The sequence below is a fragment of the Eumetopias jubatus genome, unplaced genomic scaffold (genome assembly GCF_037043125.1).
Source record: "Eumetopias jubatus isolate StellerSeaLion01/CBP00866 unplaced genomic scaffold, mEumJub1_p1.0 scaffold_4, whole genome shotgun sequence".
NCBI classification, from domain to species: Eukaryota; Metazoa; Chordata; class Mammalia; order Carnivora; family Otariidae; genus Eumetopias; species Eumetopias jubatus.
In genome coordinates this window covers 84,026,305-84,037,215 of record NW_028274810.1, presented here as the reverse complement: position 1 = coordinate 84,037,215, position 10,911 = coordinate 84,026,305, and the positions used below count along the sequence as shown (strand labels likewise).

Genomic DNA, 10,911 nt, shown 5'->3' with positions numbered 1-10,911 from the left:
AATGCATGAATCGGCCGATCTGCTGTCATGGCTCTTCTTTTTCTTTGAAGTCTTGCAGTCCTAGATACAAGTCCTATCTCTCCAGCTGATGCTCTGCTGAGCAAGCCATCTGAACACCCAGACACAGCTTTCCCATGTGTATAATGGGGGCGACTCAAGTCCACTGTGGGCAGGGCTGCTGGAGAAGGAAGGGAGAGCCTGTAAGGGCACGACAACCGCACGCTGGCTTTGGGGTAGCGGCCTTCACCACTGTTCCCACCACTGTTGCTACCCTGCAGGGGCTCCCTGCACCCTCCGCCCTCACCAGGCCTTCATCCGGCTCCCCGAATGACCACACTGCCTCTGGCCCCATTCAGGGCTTAAGTTAAATCATATTTAATTGTTTTTCAGAAGGTAATAGAAAAATCAGGAAAGAGATTCACAGCACTCGCAGTCAAGAAAGGGTTAACTAAAAAAAAAATAGGAATATATTAAGCTTTCAGTTGAAAAAATGCAAACGCAGTCCCTCTCACACTCACCCCTGTGTTCTCACTCACACACACGCATCCCTGCTCCAGATACACGCCCGCCCTCAGGCATGCACACACGCACATGCATGCTCCCAAACACTGCCACGCTCCTAACACACGTGCACATGCCCATGAACGCGCACACACACTCGCGCTCCCAGACACTGCAAAGCGCCTAGCACACTCACACACGCACCCAGTAGGGCTGGCAGGATGGTGGGGGAGACCTGGTGCCCTCAGGGCCTGCCCCTCCCCCCCCCCCACTGAAATGGCAAAGCCAGACTACACTTGGGGCTCTAGGGGACACACGCAGGACTTGGAGGGCTGTGCTTGCGGTGGGGAGACAGAGAGGCCGTGGCGGGGACAGGCAGCCTCAGACGACTCTGTTCTCCAGGACGGCCAGCCGCTTACTCACAGCTTCCAGTGGACTCGGGGTTAAGGACAGGCACAGGCTGACCAGAGCAGGGCAGTGATGGCTGTCCCGCCTGCACTTGGGACCCCACTTCCTGTGTCCCCCACCTCCCAAGAGCCTCTCTTCCAGGGGGTTCTCTCACCCCGTCTACAGCATGCATCCTCCCGTGTCACTGCCCTCAGAATGGTGCCTTCCCCAAAACGCGCTAGTTACAGTGTGCCCTGAAGGCCCAGCCCTGCCCAGTGGCAGCTTCAGACCTGCTGGGTCCCCAACCTGGACCCCCACCCCATCCTGACAGAGCCAGGGGAGCTGTTCCAGGCCCAGCCTCATCTGAGAAGAGGCTGGTATTCTTCGTGTCACTGAGAGCCTGAGAAATGGGGAGGCCACAGGCTCCATGTTTTCCTGAGCACGGCTGGGACTCTGGATGTGTGTCCAGTCTCTAGATCTTGGCTTCTGCCTCAGTTTCTCTGTTTACCCTCTAGGAGCCTCTGCTTTTGACAGAATCAGTACCAAAGCCAGTGCCAGCCCATCTGTCCGCCCGTCTCCAGCAGGAGGCAGAGTCCCTACCTGGGACCCCGCACACAAGGGGCGTGGCTCCCTCTCCCCGCCCTGCAGTGTCCTGCCCCCCCCCACTCCCCACCCCTCAATGGCCTCTGGGAAAGGATATGCTTCCTGGTCAAGGCCTGCAGCAGCCTCTCTACTTTGGTCTGGAATTTCACAATGGACTCGCAGGCACACGGGTCTTCCTCTGGAGTGGGCAGGAAGTAGGGAAAGAGAAAGGGAAGGTGAGTGGTGGTGTGGCAGGGGGAGTGAGGAGCGGTCACAACCCGGGGCCAGGACTAGGGAGTCTTGGGGGAGTACAGGGGGCCTGGGAGAGCTGAGAAGACAGAGACACGTGTAGGGTTCTGAGGCAGAACTCCCAGGAATGACAGACGGGGAGACTCTGAATGTCTTCCCAACCCCACAGAGCCCTGATAAAACCTCCAATACCAGCATCTCCATGCTGGTCCCCTACTGCACGCAGGGAACTGCTGCTAGGGGCCTCGAGGTCATCTTGGCGGCTTCATCCAACACTCTGGGTTGGAAGTCATTAATCATCCCATTTTACAAATAAAGAACCCGAGCAGTGAAACAATCGGATCCTCGCCCACAGCCAGTTACTGCCAGAGCAAACGCACAAACGCAGGCATGTCTGACTCCGGAATCCATACTCTCTACCACTGGGAGGATCGGGGGAGGCAGCAAGGTTCAAATCCTGGCGCCTCCGGTTATTAACGATTGTTCCACCCCTCTGGGCTTGGTTTTCCTGTCTGTAAAATGGGAATAATAATATTTCTACCAATTAGGATTGAATGATTTAATATTTGGAGAGTACTAACAACAGTGCCATTCTTGTAATAAGCATTCAGCCTATGTTTGCTCGTTGCAAAAGTGAGACTGGCCAGCCCTCCTCCTGCTTCTGCCAACTCTTGTTGCCACCCCAGCTCCTGCTTCTCCTCACCCACAACCAGTTCCAGAATGGCTCCCCAGTCTCCCCCAGAGCCCCACCCGCCCTTCCCATCGATGCCACCCCTGGCCTCACTAACCCACACAGATCTTCTTCTGCAACCTCTTGCCAATCTGGTTGATGGTCTTGAAGTCAGCCGTGTAGAAGTAATGCTCTGCCACGGGCTCTGAGGCGATTTCCCTCAGCTCATCCTCCACGGCATTGCCCACACCCACAGCAAACATCTTAAAGCCTGCCAAGAGGAACAAGATGAGTGACAGCGGCCATGGGGACAGGCAGCCACAGCTGAGCTTCCTGGGCAATGCCCAGGCGATCAACACCAGACACCTCCTGGTGGCAGCTTCTGGAATTACAGGCACAGTGCCTGGGACAAAGACATTGAGGAAACCAACATTCACTGAGGTTCTACCCTATGTCAGACCTGTACCGATTCTCTGGACCGGGAGCTTCGTAACCTCATATACCCCATGATCATCCATCTGGTGGCTATTATTATCCTCATTAAATAGGTGTTAAAACAGAGACTCCAGCTTGTCCCAAAGTGGGGCTGCCTTCCAACAGTTGGTGTGTTCTGGGGAAAATTCAACTGGAAAATCTCCAAGCCCCACCTACAAAAGGACCATTGAAACAAGCTGCCTACTTTTCTGGGGCCTCCGTTTTCTCATCCCAGATAAGAAAGAGTTGGACAAACCCATCCCTCCTTATTCACATTGAACTTGGGTTTAGGCCCTAGTAACAGACAACCTATAGTTGAGCTGTTCCCTAGGTACTCCTGGCCATCAGTGGCATTCAGGATCCAGGCATCACCTACCAAGTTCCTTGGCTTTCTTGGCGGCATCGTTAATGTAGTCCTGGCTCCGGCCATCAGTGAAGACAATGCCCACCTTCTGGGCCCCAGGCCTAGCCCCACTGGACACAGTGAAGGAATTGTCAACGAGGTACTTGAGGGCAGCCCCGGTCATGGTGCCCTTCTCCATATATGACATGTTCCGCACAGCCGCCTTAATGTCCTTCTTCGTGTGGAAGCGGCCCAACGGGAACTCCTGGCGCACAGAGCTCGAGTACTGCACTAGCCCCACCTGCGCCAGCTTGTCGGACACGTCCAGCGTGTCCACGATCTGATTGATGAACTTCTTCACCAGCTCAAAGTTCTCCGGCCGCACACTTTTGGATCCATCAATGAGGAAGACCAAGTCAGTGGCCGAACTGCCACTGCTGCTGCTGCAGGCTAGGAAGGGTAGCAAGGCGAGGAGGTAAAGCTTAGGGACCAGTCGTTCACCCTGACCACTATAGTCAGGAACCCATCACACACCAAGCTCTGTACTGAGGATTATCCCAGCCTATTTTGTCCTCAAAACTCCCTCTAGAAAGCCATGGTTCCTGGCCTTGTTCTGTAGCATTGGAAACTGAAGCTCCAAAGCCATTAGATCATACAACTCAGAAGGAGTGGCACCAAGAGTTGAACTCAAGACTGTGTAACTCCTTCCACCATACTAAACCCACCACCCACCGTGATAAAGAGGGACAGAAGTCAGAAGGTAACTTTCTGCAGACACCAAGTTCTAGGAGGCATCTATCACCTTTGCAGATTGGTCCAGAAGCAAAGTGCAGAGAGGCTCGAATGGGCTTCCTAGAGAGTGGCCAAGCCGCCCCCCTCCCCACCCTCCCCAGGGCTTGCCTGTGTGCAGCCCACTGACCATTGCAGGTCTTGCCATCACTGTTCAAGGTGAAGCCCTCCCGACAGGCGCAGGTGTAGGAGCCCGGGGAGCTGAGGCACACCTGCTCACAGTCATGGTCTCCTGTGGCACACAGGTCTGACACCACTGTGGGGACAAGAAGACACTCAGAATCTCACTGTCACAGGGCCTTGGATATCTCAGCCAGGGTGGCCCTTCAAACACTCAGGGAGACTGAGGCCGCCAACTGGGTGAGTTCTGAGCCCCAGACCCTCAGCCCAGGGCCGGAATCACTGGCCCGCCCCATGCTGACTCTCTCAGCCCCGCCTCCCGCCCTATTCAGCCCCGCCCCGTCGCTGACTCAGCCCCGGGCCTGTCCATCCCCGTCCGGCCCCCCCCTGACCCGCCCTCCATGCAGACTCAGTCCCGCCCTGTCCAGCCCCGCCCTGATCGACTCTAGCCACGCCCTCACCCCCCCTCCCTGCCCTTGGGACGCTCAGTCAACCCTGTCCATCTCCGTCCGGCCCCGCCCTGGTCCGCCCTCCATGCAGACTCAGTCCCACCCTGTCCAGCCCTCCTGTCCAGCCCCGCCCCGATAGACTCTCTAGCCACGCCCCCATCCCCTCCCTGCCCCCTGCCCTGGCCCCATCCCGTCGCTCAGCCTCGGCCCTATCCATCCCTGTCCGCCCCGCCCCGGTCCCACCCCCGATGCGGACTCAGACCCGTCCGGACGCTCTCAGTCACGCCACGCCCCGTCCAGCCACGCCCCCCGCTGCGGCCCCGCGGACACCAGCAACCCCCACGCTCCCCCGAAGCGCCCCAGCCTTGTCCACCCCATGCCCCTCCCGGCGCACCGCAGAAGGCCTCCTGGAACTTCCTGGACAGCTTCTCGATGACGCTGTAGCTCTCCACGTAGTCGACGTGCTCTTCCTGCGGCTCACTGGCGATCTGCCGCAGCGTGGCCTTGTCCACGCGGCCCACGCCGATGGCGAACAGCTCGATGCCTCTGGCCTGGGCCTGTGCAGACACGTCCCGCACGCTGTCCTGGGGCCTCCCGTCCGTCACCACGATGGCCACCTGAGACACGCGGGGCGCGTGTGAGGACCAAGTCTCCCTCCCGCGCTGGGCTGGGCCGCTCAGCCCTCCAGTAAGCCCCCAGGGCCCCTGGCAGAAGAGGACCCTGAGGCCCGAGAGGCACAGTGGCTTGCGCAGGTCACACAGCCAGTCCACGGCAGGTGGATCTGATTCCCCGCAGGGTTTTGCCCCAGAGACAGAACCTGACTAGCAGAAGAGGAGACAGGTTTCCTCTGACTGAAAGACATGTATGAGGTGCTCTCCTGACTAGCGCCTGTGGGTGTCACCCCACTCGGGCAGGCAGCTCTGTGATGATCTGAGGGCAGGACCATGTCTCCCTCCTCAGACTGGGGCCTCTGAGGACAGGTCCCAGCAAGTGTGCCCGACATCATGCAGTTCTGCCCTTTGGCCAGCAGAGGGCGGGCGAGGCTAAAGAACGGCGGTTCTGCCTCCAGTCTGGCCATTCTTCCCCTCCAGGCTCGGGTGGCGGGGGCGGGGGCGGGGGAGGGAGGCTTCCCACTTAGATAGCTTCCTCTTCTCCCTCCGTTCCCCAGGATGCTACATGCCCTTTCCGTAGGGGAGAACACTGTCTGCTCCCCTCCCACAAGGCTCCCCTGTTTGTGCACTGGGAAGGGAGACAGAGGGGACCCTGGTGCTGGGCCTATCCCTCACCACCCCAACCTGAGCTGAGCCTGCCCTGAAGCCGGGGTCCTCACGCTTCTCTGCTTCTGACCTGGGTCTGCTTCTGATTCCTGGGTCCCCACCTTCGGACCCCGGTCCCCAAACCCCTGTATTAGTGACCTGTAGTATGGTGGTTGGAAATGCGGCTAACCGTCCTGAGTCATCTAATGAGATGATTCATGGTCCGAGGCCAGGAAGGGGAAAGATTATTTTTCATATCACTGCTGGAGACCCCCTGGGGAGTGATTTTGCACCATCCCTTCCCCACCAGAGGCCGAGGTTCACCTAGCTGAGACTGTCCACTGCCACAGGCTGCCACATTCCCCCAAGACCCACTGCCTTCTGCAGCCCCGACTGTCCCCCTTCAATCCAGCCTTGGGACTTTGAACCCACCTTGAAGGGGCCTCCCACAGGTGGATTCCAGGCTGGATGCCCAAGGTCTGGGGGAGTTGGCACTCTCTGTCCTCATGTGCCCACCCCAAGCCACTGGCCTGATGTGGACTGACACAGGTAACTGGAGGTGTGACAGCTACGGATGTCACCACCATCCCCTTCACCACTTCTCTCTATTAGGATCACCCCAGGTCACCACAGCCTCTCAACGACCTCATGTCAGAACTTGTAAAGGGCCCCCACAAAGGACAACCAACAGGCTGCCTAACAGGCCATTTCTTTGAGGGGCTGTAATGGCCGGGATTATGTGCTATTATCTCTAGATGTCCCTACCACTTACTAACTGGGCAAGACACTTAAGCCTCCCGTGCCTCAGTTTCCTCATCTGTAAAATGAGGATACCACCTCCGAGCAAGATTGCATTCATTCGGCACTCATGTGTCAGGCATGTCCTGCATGGGGGTAAGAAAATATGTCCCCGGGGCCAAGGCCCTGGGCAGGTAAAGAGTGACTCCTTCGGGCCGTTGAGGACTATGAAGGGGAAGTGTGGGTGTCTGTGGGCAGACCACCGCAGAAGAGAACACCTGACCGGCCTCGCAGGCCCTGGGCTGAGTCCTGGGAAATCCAGCTGTGGCAACCAGGTCTGTGAAGTCCTCAGCACCCGGCCTGGAGCCCGTACTGACGTTGGCTTGTGATGCATCATCTCATTTTTCTGAACCCCTCCCCTCAGAGGCTGATTAAATAAAATCTGAGCTAACCCTTCCGTGGGGCTTGGTGGTGCCAGGCACTATTCTGAGCACTCTATGCTATGGACTCACAGAGTCCTCCCAATAGCCCCTTGAGAAAGTTAGGTTACTGTGGTTTTATGGGTGAAGGGACTGAGACAAGGAGCTGCACGCGCTGCTCAGGGTTACACAGCCAGTCGGGGGAGTGGGGGGCGTCTGGACTGCCTCACTTGGCCTCGGGAAGCCAAGGTCCACCAAACTGAAATAATCGAGCTCTCACCAGACTGAGGTCCCGCGATCAGAGGGTGGATAAAGATGGGTTCACATCCCAGCTCCCAGCTCTGCCACTTGGCTTCGTTGGGTCTAAGACACAACTGTGAGCCGGTTTAGAGAATCCCGCAGGTGGTTCACTGCAGGACGCCAGCGGGGAAGGGTGGGACACGTACCTTGCTGATGTCGGGGGACCTGGCACGACTCCCCTCGGTGTCGCTGAAGGCTTTGGTGATGGCGAACTGGATGGCCAGGCCGGTCATGGTCCCCGTGGACAGCGGCTGGATGCGGCGCACGGCCCGGAGCAGCGAGGCCTTGGAGCCGTGGGCCCGCAGTGGGAACTCCTGCTTCACGGCGCTGGCATAGTTGACCACGCCCACTCGGGTGGCATTGGGCCCCACATCCAGCGACTCAATGACCTGGGACAAGAACACCTTCACCTTCTCGAACTCCACAGGCCGCACGCTGCGCGAGCTGTCCACCACAAACACCAGGTCCGTGGGCCGGGTCCGGCAGAGCTGCCCTGCAAGGGGACAGGAGGGGGAGGGCCAAGAGCAAGGGCAAAGGTCAGGGGCTACTTCGACCGAGACTGGAGGCCTCCGGCAGTGTAGACTGAAGCTGAGCCAGGCCGGGTAGGTCCTTCTGTCAGCATGTGGACACCTGGGCAACCCACTTGCCAAAGGCCCCCACAGCTCAGCCCCGTGGGAAAGATAGAGGATCAAATCTCAGCCTCGGCTAAAATTAACAAGTCAGGAAATGACAGATGTTGGCGGGGCTGCGGAGAAAGGGGAACCCTCCTACACTGTTGGTGGGAATGCAAGCTGCTGCAGCCACTCTGGAAAACAGTATGGAGGTTCCTCAAAAAGTTGAAAATAGAGCTACCCTGTGACCCAGCAATTGCACTACTGGGTATTTACCCCAAAGATACAAATGTAGGGATCCGAAGGGGTACGTGCACCCCAATGTTTATAGCAGCAATGCCCGCAATAGCGAAACTGTGGAAAGAGCCAAGATGTGCATCGACGGATGAATGGATAAAGAAGATGTGGTATATATACACAATGGAATATTATGCAGCCATCAAAAGGAATGAGATCTTGGCATTTGCAATGACGTGGACGGAACTGGAGGGTGTTATGCTGAGCGAAATAAGCCAATCAGAGAAAGACGTGTATCATATGACCTCACTGATATGAAGAATTCTTAATCTCAGGAAACAAACTGAGGGTTGCTGGAGTGGTGGGGGGTGGGAGGGATGGGGTGGCTGGGTGATAGACATTGGGGAGGGTATGTGCTATGGTGAGTGCTATGAAGTGTGCAAGACTGTTGAATCACAGATCTGTACCTCTGAAGCAAATAATGCAATATATGTTAAAAAGAAGAAGAAGTAGAAGAAGATAGCAGGAGGGGAAGAATGAAAGGGGGGAAATTGGAGGGGGAGACGAACCATGAGAGACGATGGACTCTGAAAAACGAACTGAGGGTTCTAGAGGGGAGGGGGGTGGGGGGATGGGTTAGCCTGGTGATGGGTATTAAAGAGGGCACGTTCTGCATGGAGCACTGGGTGTTATATGCAAACAATGAATTGTGGAACACTACATCAAAAACTAATGATGTAATGTATGGTGATTAACATAACATAATAAAAAAAAATCTCAGCCTCAGGCAACTCACTGCACCTCTCTGAGCTTAGTTTCCTCCTGTGTACAGGGAACTGACAATCCCCTCTTTACAGGATCCACTGGGGCCAAGCAGGAGTGTGTGCAGCGTGCCAGGACAGGGCTGGGCACCAGCCGGTGTCCAGGGGATGGCAAAGGAGACGGCAGCCTTTACAACACATTTCTCAGACTTTGGCCCAGAGTTCCTACGGCAACATTTCTCCTGGGGGGGCAGAGGGTACAGCCCCAGTCACCAAAGTGGACCCAGTTTCCCTCAGCCATGGGGAAGCCTGCTGGTTAGTGTCCATGGGCAGGGGAGAGGGGCAGCGATTCCTCATGGCCACCGGGGCAGCCCGACCCGGTGGGTTCCTAAGACACATCCCTACAGAGGCATGTCTTTCCAGACACCCCGGGCAAGCAGCACCTTGTTCTGGAAAGCACATGGAGCTGGAATGAAGCAGAGTGGTGTTTGAATCCCGGCTCAGCCCCGCTGTGGCCCTGGGCAGCTCACTGCACCTTTAGGAGCCTCAGTTTCTCATCTGTCCTGTGGGGAGAATAAAGCTCACTGCTTGGTACTGTCACTGGCCTGGCCCTGCAGCCGGGCGGGGCTCAGTACAAAGGCCCTTCCCTCTGTGTCCCAGAACTGAGCAGAGCTGCTCCTAAATGAGAATGCAGGAAGGCTCAGGAAAGGGAAGGGGTCCTAGGCCGTCCCAGCCCCCGAGCCACAGCGCCCTAGGTACCAGAGTTCCTCAAGGGACCTGAGAAATGACCTTGCAGCCGCACCCTGGTCCCTACTAGTTAAGCTACAAATGGGTAAACTGAGGTCCACAGAGGGTGAGGGAATTAGCCACACCATGGAGTAGTGGATCGGGAACCAAGAGAACGCCCTTCTCCAGCCTCAGTTTCCCTATCTGTCCAGGATGAGCTGGCCATTCTGGGATTCAGTGCCCAAGGCTGAAGCTCTGGGAGTGGTACAGCAGGTTGGAGCCTACACACAGGTATGCTGGAAGGGCTGGGGAAAGGGGGATGGAGTCCTGGCCACCCCAGAGCTGCACTCAGCGGAGCGTGGGCTCGGCCCTGGGCTTGGTGCAGCTCCAGCTTCTGTCCTCAGCAACCCACAAGACTGGCCCTGGCAGCATGCGTGGTCCCCAAGGGTGGCTTGGGAGCTGGGGAGCCCCAGGGAAGGTTCTGAGACTGCAGAGACAGGCCCACTCCTGTCCCTCAATGGAAGAGACTGAGCGCCACCCCTGCTCTGGCCCTTATGCACGTCACTATTGCTGTCGGCCCCCGTGCCAGCCTGCTGCCGCCCCTGCCTCCCCTACCCCCCGGCCCCGGCCCACCCCAGGATGCCACTTTACCTCTACTTATCTTGGGGCCCAGCCCCCCATCCCCCACCTCCTGTGGACCACCTCACCTCTGGCGTGGGGGGCGAGGCCCAGTGTGCACAGGGCCTGGAGCTGCAGCAATAGGCCACATGGCACAAGGCTGGCACCGGAGAGGAGCCTCATGGTTCCGGCAGCACGGGCAGGAGCCGGCACAGTGCTGGGGGCCAGTGGGGTCCCGGGCTTATCAACCTCGCTGCCCAGCCTCCCAGCCAGGCGGCCCCCACTGACGTGGGGGCGGCTGCCCGGGCCCCTAGCCCCCTTGGGGGGGCGTGGCCCAGGCTGAATGGAGGTGTGTGTGCCCAGAGAGGGAGGGAGCCGCCTGGCCTGGGCTCAAGAGGCCCCTCCGACCACAAGGGCTCCTTTGCCTGCAGAAGCAGCCCGGGCTGCAGCCGGAACGCAGGAAATCTCAGGTGGGTGGAGGGTGGCTCCTCCAGGGGTTGGAGCGGGCTCTGACCCAAAGCTGCCACTCCAAGCCCAGGGAAAGTCCAGCCCAGGGGCCTCAAGCCCCGGTCCTGTCCTGCACCCTCGCCCCACACCCCGCCGCTTCGCTCACCTGCATCCATTTCCTCATCCAGCCCTGACCCTGCGCCACCTCGGCTGTCCCCTACCTCTCCACCTTCT

The 10,911-nt window shown here is 58.0% G+C and overlaps 1 protein-coding gene across 1 annotated transcript; it reads right to left on the bottom strand.

Annotated features, from left to right (window-relative positions):
* Positions 1 to 351: 351 nt before the first annotated feature.
* On the bottom strand, positions 352 to 10,477 carry MATN1 (matrilin 1). The gene is made up of 8 exons (XM_088022522.1): positions 10,287 to 10,477; positions 7,424 to 7,770; positions 4,959 to 5,181; positions 4,126 to 4,251; positions 3,240 to 3,656; positions 2,508 to 2,660; positions 1,590 to 1,669; positions 352 to 933 (listed from the first exon to the last, which is right to left on the bottom strand). The coding sequence occupies exons 1-8, from the start codon at positions 10,411 to 10,413 to the stop codon at positions 883 to 885; spliced, it is 1,524 nt and encodes a 507-aa protein (XP_087878648.1). The 5' UTR covers positions 10,414 to 10,477; the 3' UTR covers positions 352 to 882.
* Between the last annotated feature and the right edge of the window lie 434 nt (positions 10,478 to 10,911).

Coding starts and splice junctions, on each gene's coding strand:
- MATN1 (XM_088022522.1), bottom strand. CDS start 10,413: ATGAGGCTCCTCTCCGGTGCCAGCCTTGTGCCATGTGGCCTATTGCTG. Junction 4,252..4,958: donor GTTCCAGGAGGCCTTCTGCG/GTGCGCCGGGAG, acceptor TTGTCCCCACAG/TGGTGTCAGACCTGTGTGCC. Junction 1,670..2,507: donor GCAGAAGAAGATCTGTGTGG/GTTAGTGAGGCC, acceptor TGCCCACTCCAG/AGGAAGACCCGTGTGCCTGC.